The 25,239-nt window shown below is 42.5% G+C and overlaps 1 protein-coding gene across 1 annotated transcript in view; it reads left to right on the plus strand.

The window, feature by feature from the left end:
- The first annotated feature begins 265 nt into the window (after window positions 1–265).
- LOC135238842 (serine-aspartate repeat-containing protein I-like) overlaps window positions 266–25,239 on the plus strand; it is a 63,977-nt gene continuing 39,003 nt past the window's right edge. Inside the window, exons 1-6 of the mRNA XM_064306949.1 lie at window positions 266–485; window positions 8,301–10,197; window positions 10,690–10,826; window positions 10,952–11,012; window positions 11,581–11,624; window positions 22,357–22,498. Of these exons, the coding sequence (XP_064163019.1) occupies window positions 375–485; window positions 8,301–10,197; window positions 10,690–10,826; window positions 10,952–11,012; window positions 11,581–11,624; window positions 22,357–22,498 (2,392 nt within the window). The 5' untranslated portion in view covers window positions 266–374. The remainder of the gene's footprint in view (window positions 486–8,300; window positions 10,198–10,689; window positions 10,827–10,951; window positions 11,013–11,580; window positions 11,625–22,356; window positions 22,499–25,239) is intronic.

Below are 25,239 nucleotides of genomic sequence, written 5' to 3' on the forward strand. Positions count from 1 at the left end.
CGGGCTTGAAGCCGGTAAGATATAGGCCATTATCAGAGATAGAGGGAGAGAGGAAAGTATGGTGTTAGAGCTAAAAGGAGTAGGAGTTCAGAAAATAAATCGGGTACTGAAATAAATTAATAACAGAGCATGTTATTATTAATTACTATTATTATGGACAATTTCAGAAAATATATATATATTTCAGACAATATAGGGATACATTTGTGTAAATATAAACAGTAGATGGCAGTAAAACTCCTGAAATTGGATGTCAACCACCGTAAACGAAACAAAGAAGACTCCAGCAGGTGTCATTTTTTCCTCTCATTTTTTCTTGAGGTTGTGGGGTCTCGTACCACTAGTAAAGTTTATGCTGCTTGCTTTGAGTGAAGATGGCGGCCAGGGCAGAGCGAAGTTCCCCTCGGTTCCCTGAAGCTGAGGATTGTGAGTTTGACGCTGAGATTGTCGACGGAGACAGTAGTGAAGGTTGTATCTTCAGCACTGTGAGTACGCAACCCTATTGCACGCCCATTCATGATATAGGTATATCTAGGTAACAATTAGCAAGCGCTTCCAACAAAAGTTAAACACTCCAGGCGTGCCTTTACAAACAAATATAATACATGGTTTTGTGTAAATTTCCACAGTGAGCTCCGCTTGTTTTTTGCAACGAGACCGTAAAACGTGCCAATGTTTGTACAAATAGCTTCAAATGTCTTCGAACTGTACATAACTTTGTGTGTGTGAGTGCGTGGGCAGGGGGGCAGGGCAGCAGTAGCAAATGTTCCCGGTAGTAAGGGAACATTTATGTAATATGTTGCACGGATATGGCAGCGAAAAGTTACTAGAACAGTTGACGCTGGAAGTGCGTCTATATCTGAAACAGAAAATACAGACTCGGCTATTTCATTGTATTACGTTTTATGTCGACCAGTTTGCAGTAAACTTCTGTTATTTTGGCTATACCTTTACTTTTCCTTAGACTACGAGGTGTCTGCTTTCCTGAAGGAATAACAGCAAAGAAAGGATATTTGCATGTGTGCATATTTCCAATTAGTCCTTCAGTCGTAAAGTATATGTTATAGGCTATTCAAGATTCATAGTGTTTCTGTAACGGGTGCCCTATTTTTTCCGAAATGGGCGTATGTAGGCGCATGTTTTTGTTGTACTCCAGCACAATGACAACTGATTCAACTCATTAACTAATCGTGGTCTTCAATCAGGACATTAATTGTCTAAATTGTGAGTGTTTTAAGTGAATATTTTAAAATGCTTTTGGTAATTTAAACTATTTTACTTAGCCTTTTAGTTACTATTTTAGATAACTATGTTTAGTTTTAAAATTAGAAATATTAATTTTATTTTGTATTACTTGTTTATCTAATCAAATCCCGATTTATTTATATAGTTTCTTTTGTGCAAGATGGCAATACGTGCTGTCCTCTAAAAATGGTGCTAGATTCTAAAGCCCTCAGGTCCTTTGGCAGGCCGTCCCATAGGCGAGGGCCGCTGACACTAAAAGCTGCCTCCCTGTTCTGTCGGTCTTTGTCCTAGCCTGTGGAACAGCTAAAAGGCCACTGCCAGAGGACCAGAGGAATCTAAAGGGAGCACATTTTAAAAGTATGTGCAATGTATTCGGGCACTAGTCCTTTGAGTGATTTGAAAACCGATAAGAGAATCTTCAAATCTATTCTAAAACCAACAGGCAACCAGTGAAGGGCCTTTAGAACAGGTGTGAAGTGTGCTCTCCTGGTCTAGGTCAGTACACGTGATGCTACATTTTGAATGATCTGCAGTTTATCTCAGGTAGACCAGAAAGGACAGCATTTCAGTAATGAAGCCTGCTAGTGATGAAAGCTAGTTAGTCTCTCAGCGTCTGCCTAGGGGAGAAACGCCTGTACATTTGCAATATTCCTAAGATGATAAACGCCAATTTTAATGATATTTTTGTCCGATTTTTGTGCATTTGGCACACTTCTAAAAGGGGTTTCTGGTCTCAATGTGTCTTTGAGTTTAAATAAAGGAAAATTACAAAAAAAAAAAATGAATGCATGAAAAAAGGTAGAATCAGGTGTCTCAGTGTTGGACTAAAAAAAAAACAAAAAAACATGCACCCACATCAGCCTTTAAAAATTTGATGTTTAGTATAGTCCAAATATATGAGCAGAAATATCTATAGCAGAAATGTCATGCGCAGCAGTGTGTAGTTTCCTGCAGCCTTTCCACAGCAGATTTCCCATGTGAGTTGTGTTCAAACTTTATGCCACTGCATTACAAAAATACAAATACTTTCCTTTTACTGAACAGTAAACAGTAATTTGAAAATGGTTTCTTTGAGAATTATTAGTCGCACACGCATGAAAAGGAAAATGTTAACAAACTAAGTAGCTTAGCACTGCTTGAGTTAATGAGTTAACTTGAGTAATTAGCATTTCATTGTACTATGATTTATTGAAATTCTATCAGCTTTATCACATGTTCTGCTGGTACTCCAGCATAATCTACATGACTGATTTTGTATGAAGGATTTAATTACATACATAGTATTTACAATGCTTAAAGTGCAAATATGAAAAACCCTGTTTGTATAGTGATTGCAATTATGCCGGATGCTTACACTTTGATAATTTAGCAAAATGTCTTGTCATTATGTGCAGAGCATATTAGTACAGAGCACAGGGGAAACGTGAGCTACTCAGGGCTGTGTGCAGCCCAATAGGGTCAATGAGGGGAAGGGAGTTCAGCTCATTTAGTGAACTGAATCAGTCCAGGAGCCAGAATTTATTTTCGGTACATACCATTGACCAGTTTACTGGGTACTGAGTTCAGTGAATCATCCAAAGAGATTTTTTTGTTCAATTTGGAACAACACTACATTACATTGCTGCAAACCAATTTGCAAACCATACAACAGCATTTTAGATGGTTCAGATTTCCTACCTTCCAGGCAGCCATTGGTTTCCATTCATTTCTGTGTGGTATGAAAAATTACTTGTATTGATGATAGGCAGCCTAATCCATCATCATGAAAATGACTTCTGAATAATTTTAGTCAAAGTTACATTGATGCATTTTAAAGAATGGATTGAGGCAAGAATATGCAAATGTATATACAGGATGGAGTTTTTAACCAATGACATTCTCTGCGCTTTGATAACTGTCAGTCACTGTGAGGATTCAAGGAAGAACATACAAACTGGTTGAACGTGGTGGAGAGAGGACCATTGAAATTTTTTTTTTTTTCATTTGTTGTGAAACAATAACATCAAAGCTACAAAATTAAGTTTAACATGTTGGGACTTACATATCTGTTTTGGAGATATAGCATGTTAAAATATGTGTGTCTGAGAGAAGGTTTTGAGAAATCATCCTTCAAAGTTTGGTGAGAGACACCTGGTGGACGCCTGGGTCCGAAAAACTGGTCCATCAGCCAGGCTTAAAGCAAGTCAAAGGGCTGTGACAATAGTGACACTTGAAAAAAAAATTATTTGTAAAATTGTATAAAGGTACAACAATGGAATTGTGGAACAATGCCCAAATCACTCTTTCCACAAAACATGTTTTCAACGTACAAAAATTCCGTGTTACTCACACTTAAAAAGCACTGTCTATAAGTCATTCATTCAAAGTGACTTGAAACAATTTAGGAAACATTGGGTAGCATTGCTTTGGAATACAGCTCCTTTCATTTCTGTGAGGCAAGATGTGTGAGTAACTTTTGTTACATTTGTGAGGCATTTTTGTATATTGATAACATATTTTTGATGAGGAAATTTTGGATCATTTAAGCCTTTACATCTTTAAGACAGGCCTCTAACTTGGCTAGCGGATAAACATTTATTTATATAAAGTTGCATCTCAACTGCATAGCAGTGATAGTTAACACCATGTCTGCTTATGATGTCCCCAAGGGGGAGCATGTACAGAGAATTGAGCAAAGGACCCAACACAGATCCTCGAGGTACACCCAAGTTTACTCTGGAATACTCAGAAGATTTATTGTTTACCCTAATATATTGAGATTTGTCAGTGAGATACGATTTATGCCACAGTGACACCAACTGATTTTTCTAGTCTACGGAGGAGAATATGGTGGTGGTGTCAAAGGCAGCACTTAGGTCAAGCAGGACACATCCACAATCAAGGGAGAGAAACAAATTGTTCAATGCTCGGACAAGGGCTGTCTCCGGGCTATGATGCTTCCTAAAAGTCACCACTGTTGAGTCATTCAAGTTCCTGGGTACCACCATCTCTCGGGACCTCAAGTGGGAGGTGAACATCAACTTAATTCCCAAAAAGGCCCAACAGAGGATGTACTTCCTGCGACAACTGAAAAGATTAAACCTGCCGCAGGCTATGATGGTCCAATTCTACACGGCCATTATCGAATCCATCCTCACCTCCGCAATCACAGTCTGGCTCGGGTCGTCCACCGCACGTGACAGAACCAGACTGCAACGCATCACCCAGTCAGCGGAGAGGATCATTGGCTGCAACCTGCCATCCATCCAGGACCTCTATCACACAAGTTCCAGGAAACGCGCAGTCAAGGTCATCGCCGACCCATCACACCCTGGCCACCACATCCTTCAAGCCCTGCCATCCGGGAAGCAGCTTCGGTCAATCATAACCAAGACAACAAGACACAAAAGCTTTTTCCCAGGTGCTGTGGCTCTTATGAACAGCTGAACTGTTACATTCACAGAGACATATTTATTTCACGCACTATGGATTCATATATACATATAAACTTGTTGATATATTTTATACTTATATTTTATTCCTACTCTTTAAATTCAATTTATATCTATTGTATTATGTTTATTTTTATCTTAGATGTGTCTGTGAGCAATAATACCGAGAAAAATTCCTTGTATGTTCAAATATACTGGGCCAATAAAAACCTATTCCGATTCTGATTCTTATTCTAAAACCAGACCGAAACCTCTCATACACATTGTTATCATTTAAGAAAGAATAGTGCTGTTGTGCTACACATTTCTCAAGGACTTTTTTATATAAATGGGAGGTTTGAAATGGGTCTATAGTTAGCTAGGTGTGTAGGAATCAAATTGAATTATTGAGCAGTGGCTTAATTTCTTCCATCTTAATGGCTATGGGAACATACCCAGATTACAGTGAAGAGTTAATTATATGAAGACTTGGTTTGCCAAGAACGGGCAGTCCTTCCTGCTGACTAGTGTGGATGCAGATATATTTTCTCTAATTCCTACCATTTTTCTGCAAAAGAAAATCATGAAAGTATTACTGATACAAGAAGCTGGAGTTTAGTTGAAGTTTAGTAGCTGTGTGATTATTAGTTAGATCAGCAACTGTTTTGAATTGAATGCAACAGATTTTCTTGTATAAGATTTGAAAATGAATTAGACCTTGGATTAGAGAGAGAATGCTTATAGGCACCAAGACTCCCTTTCCAGGTCAGGTGATATACCTGCAGTTTAGTGGAATGCCACTTGACTGTTTAATAGCCTGCATATGGTCAGTGTACCAAGGGGCAAGTCTATTATCAGTAACTTATTTGCTTTTTAAGGGAGTAACTACATCAAGGGTTTTATGTAGCGCAATAGCCGATCCCTCTGCTGGATCACCGATAGACAGGGAGGAAGCTGAAACAAAAATCAAAGTAGTCCAGTACTGTATAAAATTTTGTAGCAGTGGTAGTAATTATAGTGTGACCTGTTCTAGGTTCAGATGTTATGGGGTGAGCCAATTGTAGATGCAGTGCTATAAGAAAGTGGTCAGACAGAATAGGATTATGTGGGTGAATTACGACATCAGTAGCCAAAAACATAAGTCCAGGTCTAAGGCATGACGAAAATAATGTGTAAGACCAACAACGTTTTGAGTAAAGCCAGTTGATTCTAAGATATTCATGAATGCAGAGGTGTGCAGGGGTTCATGAATGTAAGAGGGTCATCTGCATTTTCATAGTGTAAGTTAATATCACCTAACATCGCCACTTTGTCATGCCCTATGGCTAAGTGAGAAAGAAATTCTGCAAAATCATGAATAAAGCCAGAGTATGGGCCAGGAGGTCTATAGACTGTCACCGGGGCAACAGGCTGAGAAAAAGGCAGTTCTTACCATCATCACGCTGAGAAAGGTTCATGACTAGTACTTTAAAGGAATCAATTTTTTATCTGGTCTTGGAATAGAGTGAATAAGGTAATTATAAATAGTAGCAAAACCACCCCCTTTTCGACGGGGATTTGATATAAAATCAGACAGAGAGGACACATTTAAAGAGAAGTTCTCATCTGCTTTCAGCCATGTTTCAGTGAGATATAATGCATCAAGACGACCAAAGACATCGTCTTTGCCGTCAAGCACACAGACTTAAAATGACTCTTCGTGACCTCTGATTGCCTCATACAGAAGTCGTTAGTGCCGACGTGAATAACAATTTGGGAAAATTTACATTCACTCTTTGTCAGCACTTCCAGATTTGCCTTGATGTTGGTCGCTCTAGCACCAGGAATACAATTTACTATATTCACTGGTTTAAAAACTCTCACATGACTATTGAGTCACCAATCATTAACGATCATTTTTTCAGGTTTTTGGATGTGGTTGAATCAATAATGGAAAGATAATCCACAATGTTGAGGAATCAGAGCAATATAACTAATATATTTTCAAAGAGTTTCATATAGTTTCAATAGTTCTAGTAATTAATGGGGAAAAGTGATGATGTTGGTAAAAAAAAAAGTAGGCCTACTGAGCAAACAGCTCAAAGTTCAGCTGTAACTCAAATGCAAAACACACATGGGAAATGACCTCGTATGTATCAGTATCTTTGTAAATGTATTGTTAATCAAGAGAAATGATTGAAATTGATCAATTCCAATTGGGGAAGTTCTACAGTTTTCAGCTCAACAGCCATCAGTGAACCAAGGTGGTAAAATAATTTGGGAAATCAGGTGCTGTAGTGTATGGCTGGAGAAAATACTACAGACACTGCAGCCCACAGGACCTGGAATTGAGTAGGGTTGCTTTGTCAAACTATCTATTCAGTTACACCAGTAGATGGCAGATTTGTGCATTATTGAGCCTATGCAAAGGCTTGAGAAGTGGGAGTTGTGGGTTTTGAGGATTGTGAATGAAATATGTATGTAAGAAAATGATTTCGTGTTTTGTTTCATTCAGTGTTGTCATTCTCTGGACCCAGCCTTTTTTATTCAGCATGTTAGGTGCTGAGTTATGTGCATGGGCCTTTCTGTGTGGAGTTTGCATATTCTCCTTGTGTCCGTGTGGGTTTCCTTCATGTATTTCAGTTTCCTACCACAGTCCAAAGACAAGCAGGTAGGCTAATTGGAGGCTCTAAATTGCTCATAGGTATGAGTGTGTGAGTGAGTGGTGTGTGTGCCCTGTGATAGATTGGCAACCTGTTCAGGGTGTATTCCGGCCTCTAGCCCAATGCATGCTAGGATAGGCTACAGCACCCCCCGTGACCCTGACCCGGAATAAGTCGGTATAGATAGTGGATGGATGGATTACAAAAACAGAGCTGAATTTTCCTAAACCCGTTGTCAAGAACAGCTGAAACAGAGGCAAGACAAATTGCCTGTGTGTGAATGTGTCTGTCCTTCTGTGTGTACAAGCATGCTTATACATGTGTGTGTGTATGCAGTGTGTGTGTCTGTAGTGTGTGTTTGTGTGCGTGTACATGTGTGTATGCAGTGTGTGTGTGTACAAGCATGCATATACATGTGCGTGTGTGTATGCAGTGTGTGTTTATGCATTTTGTGTGTGTCTCTGTGTGAGTGTGGTGTGTCTGTAGAGTGTGTGTGGGTGTGTGTATGTATGTGTGTGAATGTGTCTGTCAACGTGTGTGTGTGTGTGTGTATGTATGTGTATGCACTGTCTCTAGTGTGTGTGTGTGTGTGTATGCACTGTCTGTAGTGTGTGTGTGTGTATGTATATTGTTACGTACGCAGGAAGAAGTTTGCTGGAAGACTCACTCCTTTTACTTTGCCCCAGTAGTGAGGTTTAGAACTGTGCTTTCTTTTAGATGAAGAGTAGCCTAGCTGTGGTCTGTTTTCTGCCTGACCTGCTTTTAACCTATACATGGTAATTCTGCACCAGGTCGGGCTGTTAGACGGCCCGCAGGTTTTTTCCTTCACCATCTTTTCTTCACTGGTTTTGCATTGTACATTCACAATATAGAACAAAATAGAACTTGTTGTGTTGTCTATTGCTTGAGTCATAACAATATGCAGTGTCTGTAGGGTGTGTGTGTGTGTATGTGCGTGTGCTCATTTTCATGCACACTCATTAAAAATGTATTCTTTTTCCAGAGCAAGCCATTGGAAACCCAGACAAAGCCTCTTCAGCCAAGTGATGTCTCCAGTGATGCTGCTGCTGATGTCTCCAGTGATGCTGCTGCTGATGTCTCCAGTGATGCTGCTGCTGATGTCTCCAGTGATCCTGCTGATGTCTCCAGTGATGCTGCTGCTGATGTCTCCAGCAAAACCTTAGCTGATTTGCCCAACAAACTATTGGCTGATAATTTTTGTGAACCACTGGTGGGTATCTCCAGTAAACCACTGGCTGATATCTCTACTGAGCCACCAGCTGATAGTGAGCTGCCAGTTGATATCTTCAGTGAATCTTCGGCTAATATCTCCACTGCACCACTGGCTGATTTCTTAAGTGAACCACCAGTTGACAGCTCTAGTGAACCATTAGCTGATACCTTAAGTGAACCGCTGGCTGATATCTCTGGTGAACCACCTGCTGATATCTTCAGTGAACCGCTGGTTGATATCTCTGGTGAACCACTGGCTGATTTCTTCAGTGAACCACCAGTTGACATCTTCAGTGAACCATTGGCTGATACCTTAAATGAACCACTGGCTGATATCTCTAGTGAACCAGTGGCTGAGATCTCTAGTGAACCACCTGCTGATATCTCTAGTGAGCCATCAGCTGGTATCTCCTTTGAGCCAACAGTTGACATCTTCAGTGAACCACCAGTTGATATCTCTAGTGAACCACTGGCTGATATCTCTAGTGAACCACTGGCTGATATCTCTAGGGAACCACTGGCTGAGATCTCTAGTGAACCACTGGCTGAGATCACTAGTAAACCACCTGCTGAGATCTCTACCGAACCACCTGCTGATATCTCTAGTGAACCACCTCCTGCTATTTCAAGTGAACTACCAGTTGATATCTCCAGTGAACCATTAGCTGATGCATCCAGTGATCCACTGGCTGCTATCTCTAGTGAACCACTTGCTGATATTTCTTGTAAACCATTGGCTAATATTTCTGGCGAACCACTTGCTGATATTTCAAGTGAATCAGTATCTGACATTTTGAGTGAGCCACCAATTTATATGAGCAGTGAACCATTAACTGATATCTTAGCTGAACTGCCAGATATCGCTAGTGAACCACCAGCTAATGCCTCTAATGAAGTACTTGCTGAAATCTCTCGTGGCTCGCCAGCTAGTAGTCCAAGTGAACCACCAGCTGATATCTCTAGTGAGCCAACAGTTGATATCTCTAGCGAGCCAATTCCTGATATCTTTAGCGAGCCACCAGGTGATATCTCCAGTAAACAACCAGAGGAAATCTCCAATGAACTACTAGCTGATATCTGTAGTGAAGCACCAGTCAATATCCCCAGTGAATTATTGGATGATACTGCTAATGAACCACCAGTCGTTGTTGATATATTTAGTGCACCACCAGCTGAAATCTCTTATGAACCATTGGCTGTTATCTTTAATGAATCACAAGTAGATATCTCAAGCAGAGTATTAGCTGATATCTCCAGTGAACCACTGGCTGATATATCTGTTGAACCATTAACTGATATCTGTAGTGAACCATTGGCTGATACCTCTAGTGAAACACTCACTGATATCTCTAGTTCACCACTAGCTGATATCCCCAGTGGAGCACCTGCTGATGTCTTCATTGACCCGCTGGCTGATATCATTGAGCATATTCCCAAACAATCTCAGCCTCCTGCAGTGACATCCGCTGACCCCATGCTTAGTATCCTCAGAGAAACACCCATTGGGCCATCAGCTAATATTTTCAATGAACCACTGGCTGATATACTCAGTGAAACACCAGTTGATATATTCAGTGAAGAAGGGGTTGTCACCAACAGCATGCCGAGCATCATCTCCAAGGGCCTCAGCATGCAGACAGAGGAAGAAGTGCAGGATATATATGCAGGTATCATCCTCATTCTTCAGTAAGAACCTTTCAAACCATGGTTTGTCAGGAAATGTTGTTCTGCCTTGGTATAACACTCTATTTAGCCACCGCTCTGTTTCTGCTGTTTATGGCTTTGAAGGGCTGACAATATCAGGAGGCCACTTTTTGTCATAATGGGGAATGAAGGAGGCATGATGCAGCGCTGAACTTTCCTCTGTTGGATCAACCAGTGAGCTTGGCTGTGACAGTATTTGTAGAGACAATTCTGGGATCTTGCTGCAGATGCAGTGTTTTAAATGCAAAGTCTTTTAAATTTGACATCATGGTCTGCTTCTTTGTGTGAAATTGTCAAAAACCCAGGAATGGAAAACGGGTCTTGCCCACGTTAACCATGTCCACATTCATCTTTCATGCGTTGAACTGACACACTTTGCTCTGATGGATGATCCTCTCTGACACTGAGCTGTGATTGGTGATTATCTTTGACAATGTGCTCTGTCTCTGGCACAGAGGCCACTGTGGAACTGTCCCTGGACAGCATGCACGATGGCAGGAAGGAGGAGGAAACCACCATGCCGTCACTTATGTCAGGCCCCAACTCTGCCACACCCACAGCGGCAGAAACACAATCTACAACCCCAAAAGAGGTACTGCATATTTACTGCAGTAGTATAAATATATCATTAATTTACCTAAATGTGTTAAGTTACAGACTTGAAAAAGTGAAGGCAGAAAATGTTCCTGGTTCTCATGTTCGGTTTCGTCTCTCAAGGAGGAGGAGAGCAGGGATGCATTTGAGCTCAACATCTCTGTCAGCAGCCCTGAGAAAGTGGGTAAGCAGCTCTGCTCTCTCTGCCATGTAGTCTCACTGCATTGTTCTTCTCAGTTTGAACCCCTCCCCTTTCAATTATATGTTTTTCTTCTTTTAGTCTTTGCTCTGTAGTATCGAGCAGATGGGCGCTATAGTGTGGCCCAGTCAGTAAAGGTTCTCACCACAAGCCCAAGCTGGGACCTGCAGAGAGGATTAGTTAGCTACGGTGCTCGCCACAAGGGTAGGCTGCACCCTATAGAGTAGCTGATTCAGTAAAGGCTTTTGCTGTTAGTACAGCCTGAAACTTATTGAGTTGGTCAGGGAGTGAAGTCTCTCACCTCACCACAGGCTAGGCCGCAGACAGTCAGTAAAGGCTGTCACCATGGGTGGAGGCTGGCCCAAGAGAATGACTTGGTCAATAGAGGCTGTCACCACAAGTGCAAGTTGGGTCCTACAGAGTTACATTTTGGGATGTCATTAGCTGATTGTGGCAGTCAGTAGTAGGGTAAAGCAGTCAGATAATTCTCCAGCACAATGCGTACTGGCTCAAAGTCACCTTCCTGTATGTTGACTGTTGTTTATTTTTTAAGGTGATGGCATGCATGCTTATTTGGCCTACAAGGTTTCCACACAGGTATGTATAATTGACTGATAAAATGAACTGCTTGACAATTACCTACAGACTAAATATTATACAACACTGCATCAAGTCTGGACTTAACTTTTCTGTAGAGAACTTTACTTGCATTATGTACAAAGTACTTGGGTACAACAAAAATGTATTTGGGGCTGGGCAATAATCCATGTTCATAATTGATTAATATTTTTGAGCGCAGTTAGTCGTCACCGCCTTGGGGTGTATTGATTTTCTTTTTATCTTTTATTCTTTGTTCATACCTGATGCTTCCAGGGAAAAATAGGATGTGGTCATCTGATATGCTTTTGTCAATCACATGGAAGTTGCATGACCATGCATCTGATTGGCTGTCATATCTGCACCCAAAAGTTAGCAGTGATGTTTTTGCAGAAGCATTTTCATTTGGCCTCTTAAGTTTAGAGGATCACTACTGTATCACTACTGTGTGATTACAAAAAGAAAAGAAAGTTGATAGGCCGCATGCCAGCAGTCATTTTCTTAGCACTCCAGATGTATTTCATAACTGTCACTATGGTTTATCACGCTGCAAATGCATTTCATAAAATACATACAGTCTAATAAAGACCGTATACAAAATGGTTGAGGTTTTTTTTAGAATTGCCACTTTACAGTGGCAAGTACTACGTCAGAACAGCCCAAGACCAAGGGGTGTCCAGATACTTTTGGTCATATAGTATTTATATACATATATGTGTGTCTGTATGTGTGTGTGTACAGTATCTCTCTCTCTACATATATATGTGTATATATATATATATATATATATATATATATATATATATGAGGGGCCAAACAGGAAATATTTAATGAAGTCTGAAATATATACATCATTTTTGATATATATACATTGAAACTGATATATATACATCTTTCTTGATATATATACATTGAACTGTGATATATATACATCATTTCTTGATATATATACATCAAAACCGATATATATATATACATTGTTTTTTGATATTTATACATTTAAAACGATAAATATACATCATATTTGATATTTATACATCAAAACAGATATATATATATATACATAATTTCTGATATATATACATTGAAAACAATATTTATACATCATTTCAGCTGAAATTAAAAGTGAATTTCGTTCAGAAACAGCACAGCTCACATTAACAAACCCGGGCAAACCCCAGGAAGACCCATAAGAAGCGGACCAAATATGTACCTGTATTAAAATCGGAGAGCTAGCGACATTTCAGTGTCTCACTTGTTATATTCACATCAAAATTCTTACAGAATATAATAATATAATTTTCAGTCTCAATCCAATTAAAAATTAATTTGGATTTCACTGATTATGTCTTAATAAAGACCCAATGGGATGCCCAAATATATGCCTGTTCCGAATGATATACATATATCGGTTTCAGTGTATATATATCAGAAATGATGTATAAATATATTGGAAAGCCAACCAGGCCTAATCACCCAATCAGTGCTTGACCTCACTAATGCTCTTTTGGCTGAATGGAAGCAAATCCCTGCAGCAATGCTCCAACATCTAGTATAAAGCCCTCTCAGAAGAGTGGAGGTTGTTATATGACCAAAGGGTGGACCAACTATGCAATTATGCCTGTATAATTTTGGATGAGATGTTGGATGTCAGGTGTCCACATACTTTTGCCATATAGTGTGTTATATATATGTATTTCCTGTGTGTATATATATATGTAAGGACGGAGTGTAGCACAGTGGGTAAGGAACTGGGCTTGTAACCGAAAGGTCGTAGGTTCGATTCCCGGGTAAGGACACTGCCGTTGTACCCTTGAGCAAGGTACTTAACCTGCACTGCTTCAGTATATATCCAGCTGTATAAATGGATGCAATGTAAATGCTATGTAGAAAGTTGTGTAAGTCACTCTGGATAAGAGCGTCTGCTAAATGCCTGTAATGTAATGTAATATATATATGTATATATATATATATATATATATATATATATATATATATATGAAATACCTCTGTAGGCTTACACGGGGCACCACTTATGTAAGAAATATACTTGTAAGTCGTAGCAATATAACTGCACAATTAGAAATCTGTCTTATAAAATTAGTTATATAGAATATCCAACCATGAATTTGGAACTTAATTTATAATTAAAATGACAGATATTAATGATCAAATATAATGAAATCAAACATTTAACAGATTACCTGAAGAAGACTATTTTGACTCTAATGTTCTAAACATGTTCACAACATCAAAACAGACATAGGTTTAATAAAATAATTTATTAACAAACGTACACAGAGAATACACAAACTAATCTAACTGGGGAGAACTGTGCTAAATACGGGAAGGTTGGAGGGTTTGTGTTTGCGTGCATGTGTGTGTGGGACTGAATAACTTTTTTTGCCCCTGATAGTGGTGGAGAGGGAAGCGGCTTCAGCTCATTAGCGATATGTGCAACTGAGCTGATTATTCGGCCACTAACGACTATACTACAGGTGTGGAATCATAGTTAAGGAGTTAGCAGAAGAAGAGAGAGAGACAGACTGCATACAAAGTTGTACTGTATGTGTGAGATTAGGCTTAGTTGCTGCAGGTGAGATAGGTGAGCAGAACCTTGTTACTGTGCACAGCGACTTTATCTGTGCATTTACATAAGTCATGACAGCAGCGCATGTCAACTTAGGCGCAGTGCAAGCCTTGTAGTACTACAGAGTTGTGAGAACTCAAGTTAGGCCCATTGGAGTTCCACAGTATGTGGGCACTCAAAGGACAATGGCTCCCTGGGTGAAAGGGCAGGAAGAGAGAGCAATCGATTGCTGTTGTTGACTTTTATTCACCTGGTTGGACGAAGGGAATCTTCACACCAGTGCTTTGTCATGAAGATTAAGAATGCTGCACACACAGATGTCATCATCAAATGTGCTTCACGTTCTTAAAGAGGTGGTCACTATTTAAGGATGGTGCAGACTGACCCGAGAGTACCTATATCCCCCCTGCTTCTAAGAGGAGTGGTTGAGCCACAGCCCTTATCATCGCATTCACGATCTTCGTCACTGCTCTCACCTATGGTCATGAGCTATGGGTAGTGACCGAAAGAGTGAGATCGGAAATACAACCAGTCGAAATGGGGTCGTAGGGTGGCAGGGCTTACTCTCCTTGATAGGGTGAGGAGCTCAGCTATCCGGGAGGACCTCAGAGTAGAACCGCTGCTCCTCCGCGTTGAAAGGAGCCAGTTGAGGTGGTTTGGGCATCTGATAAGGATGCCTCCTGGGTATCTCCCTCTGGAGATGTTCTGGGCTCGGCCACCGGGTAGGAGACCAAGGGGTAGACCTGGTAAACGCTGGAGGGATTATATCCAAAAACTGGCCTGGGATCGCCTGGGGATCCACCGGGATGAGTTAGCGGAAGTTGCTGTGGAGAGGGACGTTTGGGCTGCTCTGCTTGCCCCTTTGCCACCGTGACCCTGACCTGGATTAAGCAGTTTAGAGAATGGATGGATGGATGTTTAACTGAGTGACCGGCGCTTTGATACGAATTTCCCAAACAAGCGCTATTGAAACTAATTTTCTACATAGAATTAATTCACTGCAATCGTATGATGAAGTTGATAAAGCAATTACGGTGGGCATGAATAATTCTGGATGCTGCAGTTATAGATGATATATAGCCTATAAATGATAGGCTTAGAACTCCGCAGAGATAAAACCACCAACATATTTTCAGGTTTTCACTGAAACTGAGTCTGTGATTAAACTGAACGGAGCTGCTACCTGACAACTGCATGGAATGTAACTCATTTGTGCCTGCCTGGTCCCAGCAAACCACCAGAGCTGCATGTTCTCTGTGGAATTGATAAGAGGAGAGCGATGGGCATAGGCTATGTAGCACACTCCAAGCAGAAGAGAATTTGAATATTGCACTTTGTATATCTTTAACTACTTCTTCCATTTTGTGTTTTGTCATGCATATTTTAGCACTTTTCTCAGTATTCCTGTAATATGCCTCGGTACATTTTCCCTTTGCATGTATAACAAAATCACCGTAATTTAGAAATACAAACATTTTTATTGTTTCAGTTGCGATTTCAAGAAAATCGTTGGCAAAATACGGTTTTCATAACCCAATGAGTGTTTCGTCTCAGAAACCTTTCAGTATAGCAGGGGATGTTGTTTCTCCCCATCACTCTGGATTGCTCCCAGCTCATGTGCAGGAGCTTGTCTCCACAAAATAGAACTTGAGGAAGTTTGAGTAAGAGCATAATAGCTGAAGATGTATTCCATCCAGGGAAGATTTTTGATGTTTATTTAATTTACCTAACCTTATGTAAATCAAGCCTACAAGTAAAATGGGGCTTCAACAAAGGGGAGAAAAAGTATTAACAAACAAAAAGCAACAAAACATGTTAGCCTTACAATTTGTAGTATTTTATTTCATTAGGAGTTCATAGCACACAGTAGTTCATAATTAAGATGAGGAATTATTTTTAATTGTTTAATTTTTTTAATTGAATTTTAATTTTGAAAGCATTTTGTCAGTTTATAATTGACTTTAGTGTCCCTCAGATAGGGGTGATAGTAGGGTTCATGCATTTCATACTATGCAGTTCAGAGTAAGAATTAGTTACTATGTTTTGTATTTATAAATACATTTTGCCTATGGTTATTGACTATACTGTTTGTTTACCTCAGTGTTATAAAAGTCTGTTATGGCTAAATAACATATATTACATTACAGGCATTTAGCAGACGCTCTTATCCAGAGCGACGTACAACAAGTGCATAAGTTCAAGGTGCAGAGATGCAAAAGAAACACACTAGAGTGAAGTAAAGATCGTAGTGCCAGAAGTGACCACATAGATCAGGACTCGAACCCTGTAGGGTAACCTGTTCAGCAAACAAACAAACAATCCTGCCAAGTACAAACTAGCACTGAAATGACATTTGCCTAATCAGAATCAGACAAAAACAATCCTGCCAAATAAAAACTAACGTGATCACATTAGCCTAACTAGGTACATTGAGCTAAACTATAGGCTAGGGAGGGGTGGGGAGAGGTGCAGCCTGAAGAGATGAGTCTTTAATCTGCGTTTGAAGGTAGTCAGATTTTCTGCTGTTCTGACCGCCACGGGGAGGTCATTCCACTAGCGAGGGGCCAGGACAGACAGCAGACGCGAGCGGGAAGTACAGACACGAAGAGGGGGAGGTGCCAAGCGTCTAGAGGTGGCAGAACGGAGAGGTCTGGCTGGTGTGTAGGGTCTGATGGTCCTCTGGATGTATCCTGGTGCTGACCCCTTAGGTGCCTGGTATGCAAGCACCAAAGTCTTAAATTTGACGTGAGCCATAACAGGCAGCCAGTGGAGGTCAGTGAGCAGGGGGGTGACATGGGAATGTCTGGGGAGGTTGTAGACCAGACGCGCTGCAGCATTCTGGATAAGCTGCAGGGGTTTGATGGCGGATGCTGGCAGACCAGCCAGCAGTGAGTTGCAGTAGTCCACCACTTCAAGCGATGGGACAGGACCATCGCTTGAACCAGGAGCTGGGTTGCGTAGGTGGTGAGAAAGGGGCGGATTCTGCGGATGTTGTACAGGAAGAACCTGCACGTTCGACTCACCGCCGTGATGTTCTGGGAGAGGGACAGTCTGTTGTCCATCACCAGTCCGAGGTTTTTTGCGGTGGGTGATGATGACACCACAGTGTCCCCTAGGGAAATGGAAAAGTCAAGGGGGTTAGAGGATGGAGCAGGGATGAAGATCATCTCTGTCTTACCGGGGGTTCAGCTTAAGATGGTGGTTATCCAACCAGCTCTGGATGTCCCTCAGGCAGAGATGCGAGTGGAGACCTATGTGCCAGAGGGGAGGAAGGAGAGAAAGAGTTGGGTGTCATCGGCATAACAATGATAGGACAAACCATGGGCAGAGATTACAGGACCAAGAGATTGGGTGTACAGGGAGAATAGGAGGGGACCAAGGACTGAGCCCTGGGGAACTCCTGTGGCAAGGGGGCAAGGTGCCGATACTGCACCAGCCCAGGCGACTTGGAAGGAGCGACCGGAGAGGTAGGACTCGATCCAGTCAAGTGCTGTGCCACAGATCCCCATAGCTGCCAGGGAGGACAGGAGGATGGGGTGGTTGACTGTGTCGAAGGCAGCAGAAAGGTCTAGGAGGATCAGGACAGATGAATGGAAGGCTGCTTGTGCGGCGTGAAGCGACTCACTGACCGAGAGGAGTGCGGTCTCTGTCGAGTGGCCAGGTCTGAAGCCGGACTGGTGGGGGTCTAGGAGGTTGTTCAGTAAGAGAAAAGAGGAGAGTTGGTTAGAAGCAGCTTGTTCATTTGTTTTGGATAAAAAATGGAGAAGGGAAACAGGACGGTAGTTCTGGATGACGGAGTGGGGTGATGTGGGCCAGCTTGAAGGATTAGGGGAAACATCCAGAAGACAAGGAGGAGTTCACAAGGGAGGTGACAAACGGGAGGATGTCAGGTGTGATAGTCTGGAGGAGAGAGGAAGGGATAGGGTCAAGAGCACAGGTGGTAGGGCGGTGGGAGAGTAGGAGCTGGGAAACATCAGAGTCAGTGAGGGGAGAGAAAGTGGAGAAACAAGGGGAGGGGACAGAGAGGGGGGAGTGGAGAAGGGTGGCAGTGGATGTGAAGGAGCTGTGGATGTCTGCAATCTTCTCATCGAAGAAAACCGCGAAGTCATCTGCAGCGATGTAGGACTGAGGTGGGGGAGGAGGAGTGCTGAGGAGAGAAGAGAAAATGGAGAACAGTTGATGAGGGTTAGAGGCAGATTTGTGAATTTTTGTTTGATAATAATTAATTTTAGCAGAGGTTACAGCAGTAGAAAATGTAGCTAGCAGAGACTGGTAGGCAGGTCAGATTGAGCCATGGATTTCCTCCACTTCCTCTCCGCTGCACGTAGGCTGGCCCGGTTGGTTCGGAGGGGGTCAGACATCCACGGACTGGGAGGGGACGAGCGTGCCGGCCTGGAGACTAGAAGACAGAGAGAGTCAAGTGCTGAGGAGAGCGAGGAAGACAGAGCGGAGGATGCAGGGTCAGTGGGAAGGTTGGAGAAGAATTCAAGAGGGGGGAGTGAAGCAGTGACACTAGAAGCGAGAGAGGAGGGAGAGAGGGAGCGGAGGTTACGGTGGACCATAACAGTAGGAGTGGATGGAGGGGAGGGAGGGAGGGGAGCAAGAGGGAGGGAGAAAGAAATTAAGTGGTGGTCGGACTGGTGCAGAGGGGTCACTGTGGGATCGGAGGAGGAGCAATTCCTCAGCATGACCAGGTCTATCTATCGATATATGTCATTGTTAATTAAATACAGCTTTAAAAAGCATATTACCTGTTGTGAAATTGGACTATTATTGATGTCATTGCAGAACCATTACTTTAATGCCTTAATATTGCAACAGTAGCAGTACCAGTGATCATAATGGTAAAAATCAAGAATTTATGGCATTTTATACAGCTGCAAAGTTAAACCATGCCCACTTCCGGCTTATACCGTGTCCACTTTTGTTTTTTTTATCCAGATACAAATACAAATTGTTTTGTTGGTTGAACAAATACAGATACAAATACAAATAGGGGCACCTCCCTCCACCCCTACTAGCTAGAATGTATACAAACATGTAAGTATTACTGCTTGTAACATTTCAGTTATTTATATTGTCATTTGATATTGTCATATTTACATTAGTCGTAAGAGACACCTATTAGCCTTTGCTAATAATGCTCAGCACACTTGTATGTGCTGTTAGTATGGAATGGAAATTTCTCATTGGAATGGCAGGTATGCCATCCTGCCAAGCTGGAGTACTCTGCTGGATTTATACTGCATCTCCTCTTGCTTACATTGCAACAGACACATGGTACGGGGTGAAACAGCATACTATATATATTTATATATATTCTATTAAAAGTAAATGTTAAGCACTTCGTGAAATATGTTAATCAAGTTACCAAGTCGCTATGAAATTGTATATAATTGTTTGTATAATACATTACATTACATTACATTACAGGCATTTGGCAGACGCTCTTATCCAGAGCGACGTACAACAAAGTGTATAACCATAACCAGGAACAAGTATGACGAAACCCCTAGAGAGAAGTACCGGTCCAAGTACAGGGAACAACCGCATAGTTCAACTTGGACCCTGATGGTTAAACTGATTAACACTAACAACGAGAACGGCAACAACGCAATCTATGGAAAAATAAAAATAAATAAAAATACAAGTAGTCGTTAAGACAGGCGCATCAACTAAGTAACCTATGAAACAGCTGCCTAGTTACAACCCTAAGTTTAGTCATTTACAGGGGGAAGGGAGGGATGGAGAGAGGTGCAGCCTGAAGAGGTGGGTCTTCAGTCGTCGTTTGAAATTGTTCACAGTCTCAGCTGTTCTGACCTCCACAGGGAGGTCATTCCACCATCGTGGGGCCAGAACAGACAGGAGACGTGTTCTGGAAGTGCAGGTGCGAAGAGGGGAGGTGCTAGGCGTCCTGAGGTAGCAGAACGGAGGGGTCTGGCTGGCATGTAGGGTTTGAATATCTTGTGAAGGTATGCTGGGGCTGATCCCTTGACTGCCTGGTATGCTAGGACCAATGTTTTGAATTTGATGCGAGCTATAACAGGCAGCCAGTGGAGGGTAGTGAGCAGGGGAGTTACGTGGGAGTGTCTGGGGAGGTTGAAGACCAGACGAGCCGCAGCATTCTGAATGAGCTGCAGGGGTCTGGTGGCAGATGCTGGTAGTCCAGCCAGAAGAGAGTTGCAGTAGTCCAGGCGGGATAGAACCATTGCTTGGACCAGGAGCTGGGTTGAGTAGGTGGTGAGAAAGGGGCGGATTCTGCGGATGTTGTATAGGAAAAATCTGCATGCCCGGGTTACTGCTGCAATGTTGTTGGAGAGGGACAGCCTGTTGTCCATCATCACTCCGAGATTCTTGGCGCAGGGTGATGATGTCACTACGGTGTCCCCTAAGGAAATGGAAAAGTCGAGGAGGGGAGAGGATAGAGCAGGAATAAAGATTAGCTCCGTCTTTCCTGGGTTGAGCTTCAGGTGGTGATTGTCCATCCAGCTCTGTATGTCCCTCAGGCAAGCGGAGATGCGGGCAGGGACCTGTGTGTCCGATGGGGAGAAGGAGAGAAAGAGTTGCGTGTCGTCGGCATAGGAATGATAGGACAAGCCATGGGCAGATATTACAGGGCCAAGGGATCTGGTGTACATGGAGAAGAGAAGGGGACCAAGGACTGAGCCCTGGGGAACTCCGGTGGTGAGGGGACGGGGTGGTGATACCTTACCCGCTCAGGCAACCTGGAAGGAGCGGTCAGAGGGGTAGGACTCAATCCAGTCAAGGACTGTGCCGCGGATCGCTGTTGCTGCCAGGGAGGACAGGAGGGTAGAGTGGTCCACCGTGTCAAATGCAGCGGAGAGGTCTAGAAGAATCAGGACAGAGGAGAGGGAGGCTGCTCGTGCGGCATGGAGTGACTCACTGACCGAGAGGAGTGCAGTCTCAGTCGAGTGGCCAGGCCTGAAGCCAGACTGGTGGGGATCAAGCAGGTTGTTCTCAGAGAAGAAAGCAGAGAGCTGGTTAGATGCAGCACGTTCCAGTGTTTTGGATAGGAAAGGGAGGAGAGATACCGGGCGGTAGTTCTGAATGACTGAAGGATCTAGTGTGGGTTTCTTCAGCAGCGGGGTGATGTGGGCCTTCTTGAAGGATGAGGGGAAACATCCAGAAGATAGAGATGAGTTCACGAGGGAGGCGACAAAAGGGAGGATGTCTGGTGTGATTGCTTGAAGGAGAGATGAGGGGATAGGGTCGAGGGCGCAGGTGGTAGGGCGGTGGGTGAGCAGAAGCTGGGAGACTTCAGTGTCTGAGAGGAGAGAAAATGTGGAGAAACAGGGGGCGGAGGACGCAGAGGGGGCGGAGGACGCAGAGGGGGCGGAGGACGCAGAGGGGGCGGAGGACGCAGAGGAGGCAAAGGAGCTGCGGATGTCTGCAATCTTTTCGTCAAAGAATGCTGCAAAGTCATCTGCAGTGAAGGAAGACTGGGGTGGAGGAGGTGGCACGCTGAGGAGAGAAGAGAAAATAGAGAAAAGTTGACGAGGGTTAGAAATGGAGTTATTAATTTTGGTTTGGTAGAATTTTGCCTTAGCGGCAGTGACAGAAGAAGAGAACTCTGTCAGGAGAGACTGATAGGCTGAGAGGTCAGATGGGTCCCTGGATTTGGCCCACTTCCTCTCAGCAGCGCGGAGGGTGGCCCTGGAGGTGCGTAGGATGTCAGACATCCATGGACTGGGAGGGGATGAACGTGCTGGCCTAGGGACGAAGGGGCATAGGGAGTCGAGTGCTGAGGAGAGAGATGACGTCAGGGTGGAGGATGCAGAGTTAGTGGGGAGCTTGGAAAATGATTGAAGAGGGGGGATTACTTTCTGCAAGTCACCTTTTCAATCATAACTAAGTATAATGTATTAATCACCCTGACTGTCCTCAACTCTCAAAAATAATAAACAAAAAAGGGCCTACAAAGATGCTTGATCACTATTTACTGTGTATTGAAGATCAACAAAAAAATAAAAATGCAAGGCCGGGAGCACAAAGAAAACCAGAAATTAGCCAGACTGGCTTCAGCAAGTCAAGAGCAGTAGCTTCTTATGCAGCACAGTTTGTGAACAGCCACAGGCAGATGGAAACAATCAAAGCGAGACTTTAATTCTACTTTTTTTTCAGACCATGCTGCCCATGTTCCACAGAAAGACTTTTACTGTCATGCGGAGGTTCAGTGACTTCCTGGGACTTTATGAAAAACTGACAGATAAACACTCACAGAAAGGATACATTGTGCCCCCTCCTCCAGAGAAGAGCATTCTTGGTAAGTAGCATCCCAGTCATGTAAAAAAAAAAGAGGGAGAGCTGTGCACTTTTTGTAAAAAGTGGTGAATTATCTGAAAGGTTAACTTGTGAGTTCCTGATCTGAAGGGTTAACTCATGAGTTCCTGATCTGAAAGGTTAACTCATGAGTTCCTGATCTGAAAGGTTAACTCATGAGTTCCTGATCTGAAAGGTTAACTCATGAGTTCCTGATCTGAAGGGTTAACTCATGAGTTCCTGATCTGAAGGGCTAACTCATGAGTTCCTGATCTGAAGGGCTAACTCATGAGTTCCTGATGTGGCATTTGTGTGGCATTGGTTCTGTCTGGGGCAGCATGTGCCCTGCCTCATTCTGCTATTGTAGGGTTTGTGAAGACAGCAAGATGTTGGAGTAGCTAAGGGTTAGGGTTAGTAGCTCAGCAGTTATCACTATATTCACTTGTGTTTATCATCAAACACATACTTTGGATACATGTTTAAAAATTTTACTTCTGCATATTTCATGTCATGTTGAAGAACATGAGTCAGAGCTACAAAATGAGGTATCATTTGATGAGACTGTCGTATTTGTGTAGTCCTTAACCCAGTGCTTGATATGTTGAATAGGTTTGGTTATGATACCATTTAAAACATAAATGAATAAAAATATGAAAAAGGACATTGTAGCAGTTGGTCTGCCGGAGAGGCGGATTAGTCTCGGTTGCGCCGGCTGGTGGAGAGAGCACACGCACCTGGGCTGCGTTAGGCCCAGGTACTTAAAGGTGTGCTGCTCTCCACAGTTCTGGGTCGAGACCGGGAGCTAACACAGAGAGTGCAGTTATGATTTTCCTTTAGTTTTATTTTGAGCACTAAAAAGAAAGGAATCCTCAGCTGGGATGCTGGAGGAGCTGGACCTGGCCGGGAAGGCAGGTCAGCGACAGAGCAGGGAACAGAAAAGTTGCTGCTCTGTTTTACTTTCTTTTGTCTTTGTTATTTTAGCTTGTTGTTTTAGTTTATTGTTTTTTTCCGTAACTCGTGAGGGGGAAGGGTGAAGGTGTCCATTTATTTTATTTCATGTTTGTGCTGGTGCGCTCTCTCTCTCCATGTGACAGACAACGGTCTGGCGTGTGACAGACATGTATCAAGATTTATCTCTAAAACCTTATCCTTCTTCATTCTTCCACGTTCCTAATTCATTTGATCATGTAACTTCAAAACACTGAAAACTCCTTCCCCTATTGAAATATTGGGATTGCAGGTATGCCATCCTGCCAAGTTACAGCTTGTTAGGGCGACATGCCCCATGCCTGTATAGCACCGAGAGTTTGGCACTTTTCAGGGTTTCCTACAGATATATCCACAATGACCACAGACTCTCAGCCCTTAAAATATTAACTTCTGTGCCATCTGACCTTGTGTAGACAGACAGAATTCACAAACAACTTTACATGTTCACACAATAAAGGCCCAAATTTTGGGGATTTTGCATTTTTTCCTTCTTCTTCTTTTTCCTGCCAGATTATACCATCACAGATCCTTCAAGCCCATAAACAATAAATCTTCCCACTGGACATTTATCTACATCTGCCAATAAAAACATCAGATATGCACGCAAAGTGGACATGTACAGTTGCAATCAAAATGATTCAACCCCTCTAACCCATAAGATGTCTTTGTGATGTGAATAAAATTTCATGACAATGTATCAACTAAGGCCTTTGTAGACAGAAATACATGTTTATTAGAACATGTTCAAGTGATTTTGAAAACATAGAGCGGAGTTTACTATTTGTTATAAGGAAAAAAATGAAATTCTGTCCAAAAAAATCAATGACTAAATTATTCAATCCCCAAAATCAGTACTTTGTGGAACATCCTTTAGCTTTTATTACTTCCAATAAACGCTTCCTATAAGTGCTCACAAGCCTCTGACACCTCTCTCTTGGAATCTTGGCCCATTCTTCCTGTGCAAATGCTTCAAGTTCATCAATATTCTTTGGTTTTCGTGATGCCACTGCTTTATTCAAATCCCTCCAAAGATTTTCAATGGGATTTAAATCTAGGGACTGAGAAGGCCAGTCTAGGACATTCCAAGATTGTTCCCTGAACCAAGCTTTGGTTGACTTGGATGTATGCTTGGGATCATTGTTTTGCTAGAAAGTCCAATGATCACCAAGCTTCAGCTTATGCACTGAGGGCATCACATTCTTCTCCAGAATGGCCTGGTGCTTCAAGGAATCCATGGTGCCAGTCACACACTGAAGATTGTGCATGTACATTGGTGTTTGCAACCATGTAATTGTCCTTTTAAAGTGAATCATCAAATAAATAAACTAAACTAAAATTGCCAGTACCGGAAGCAGCAAAACACCCCCACAGAAGGACTGAACCACCTCCATACTTGACTGTGGGGATGGTGTTCTTGTCATAAGCTGCACCTTTCTTGTGCCAGACATACCGCTTATCCATGGGTCTAAACAATTCCAGTTTTGTCTCGTCACTCCATAAAATATTCTCCCACAACTCCATAGACTTATCCAAATGACGTCTTGCATATTCAAGTCGATTTTTCATATGCTTACTGGTTAAGAGTGGAGTGCGGTGAGGTGTCCGGCCATGAAGGCCTTGCTTGTTCAGTATCCTTCTTATCATCTGTACTGATACTTTTGTTCCAGCTTTCAAAATGTCATCCTGTAAGCCTTTGGTAGTAATATGAGGGGTTTTCTCAGCAGTTCTTACGATGTGCCTGATACCAGTTGATGT

The sequence above is a fragment of the Anguilla rostrata genome, chromosome 14, assembly GCF_018555375.3.
Source record: "Anguilla rostrata isolate EN2019 chromosome 14, ASM1855537v3, whole genome shotgun sequence".
Classification (NCBI taxonomy): Eukaryota; Metazoa; Chordata; class Actinopteri; order Anguilliformes; family Anguillidae; genus Anguilla; species Anguilla rostrata.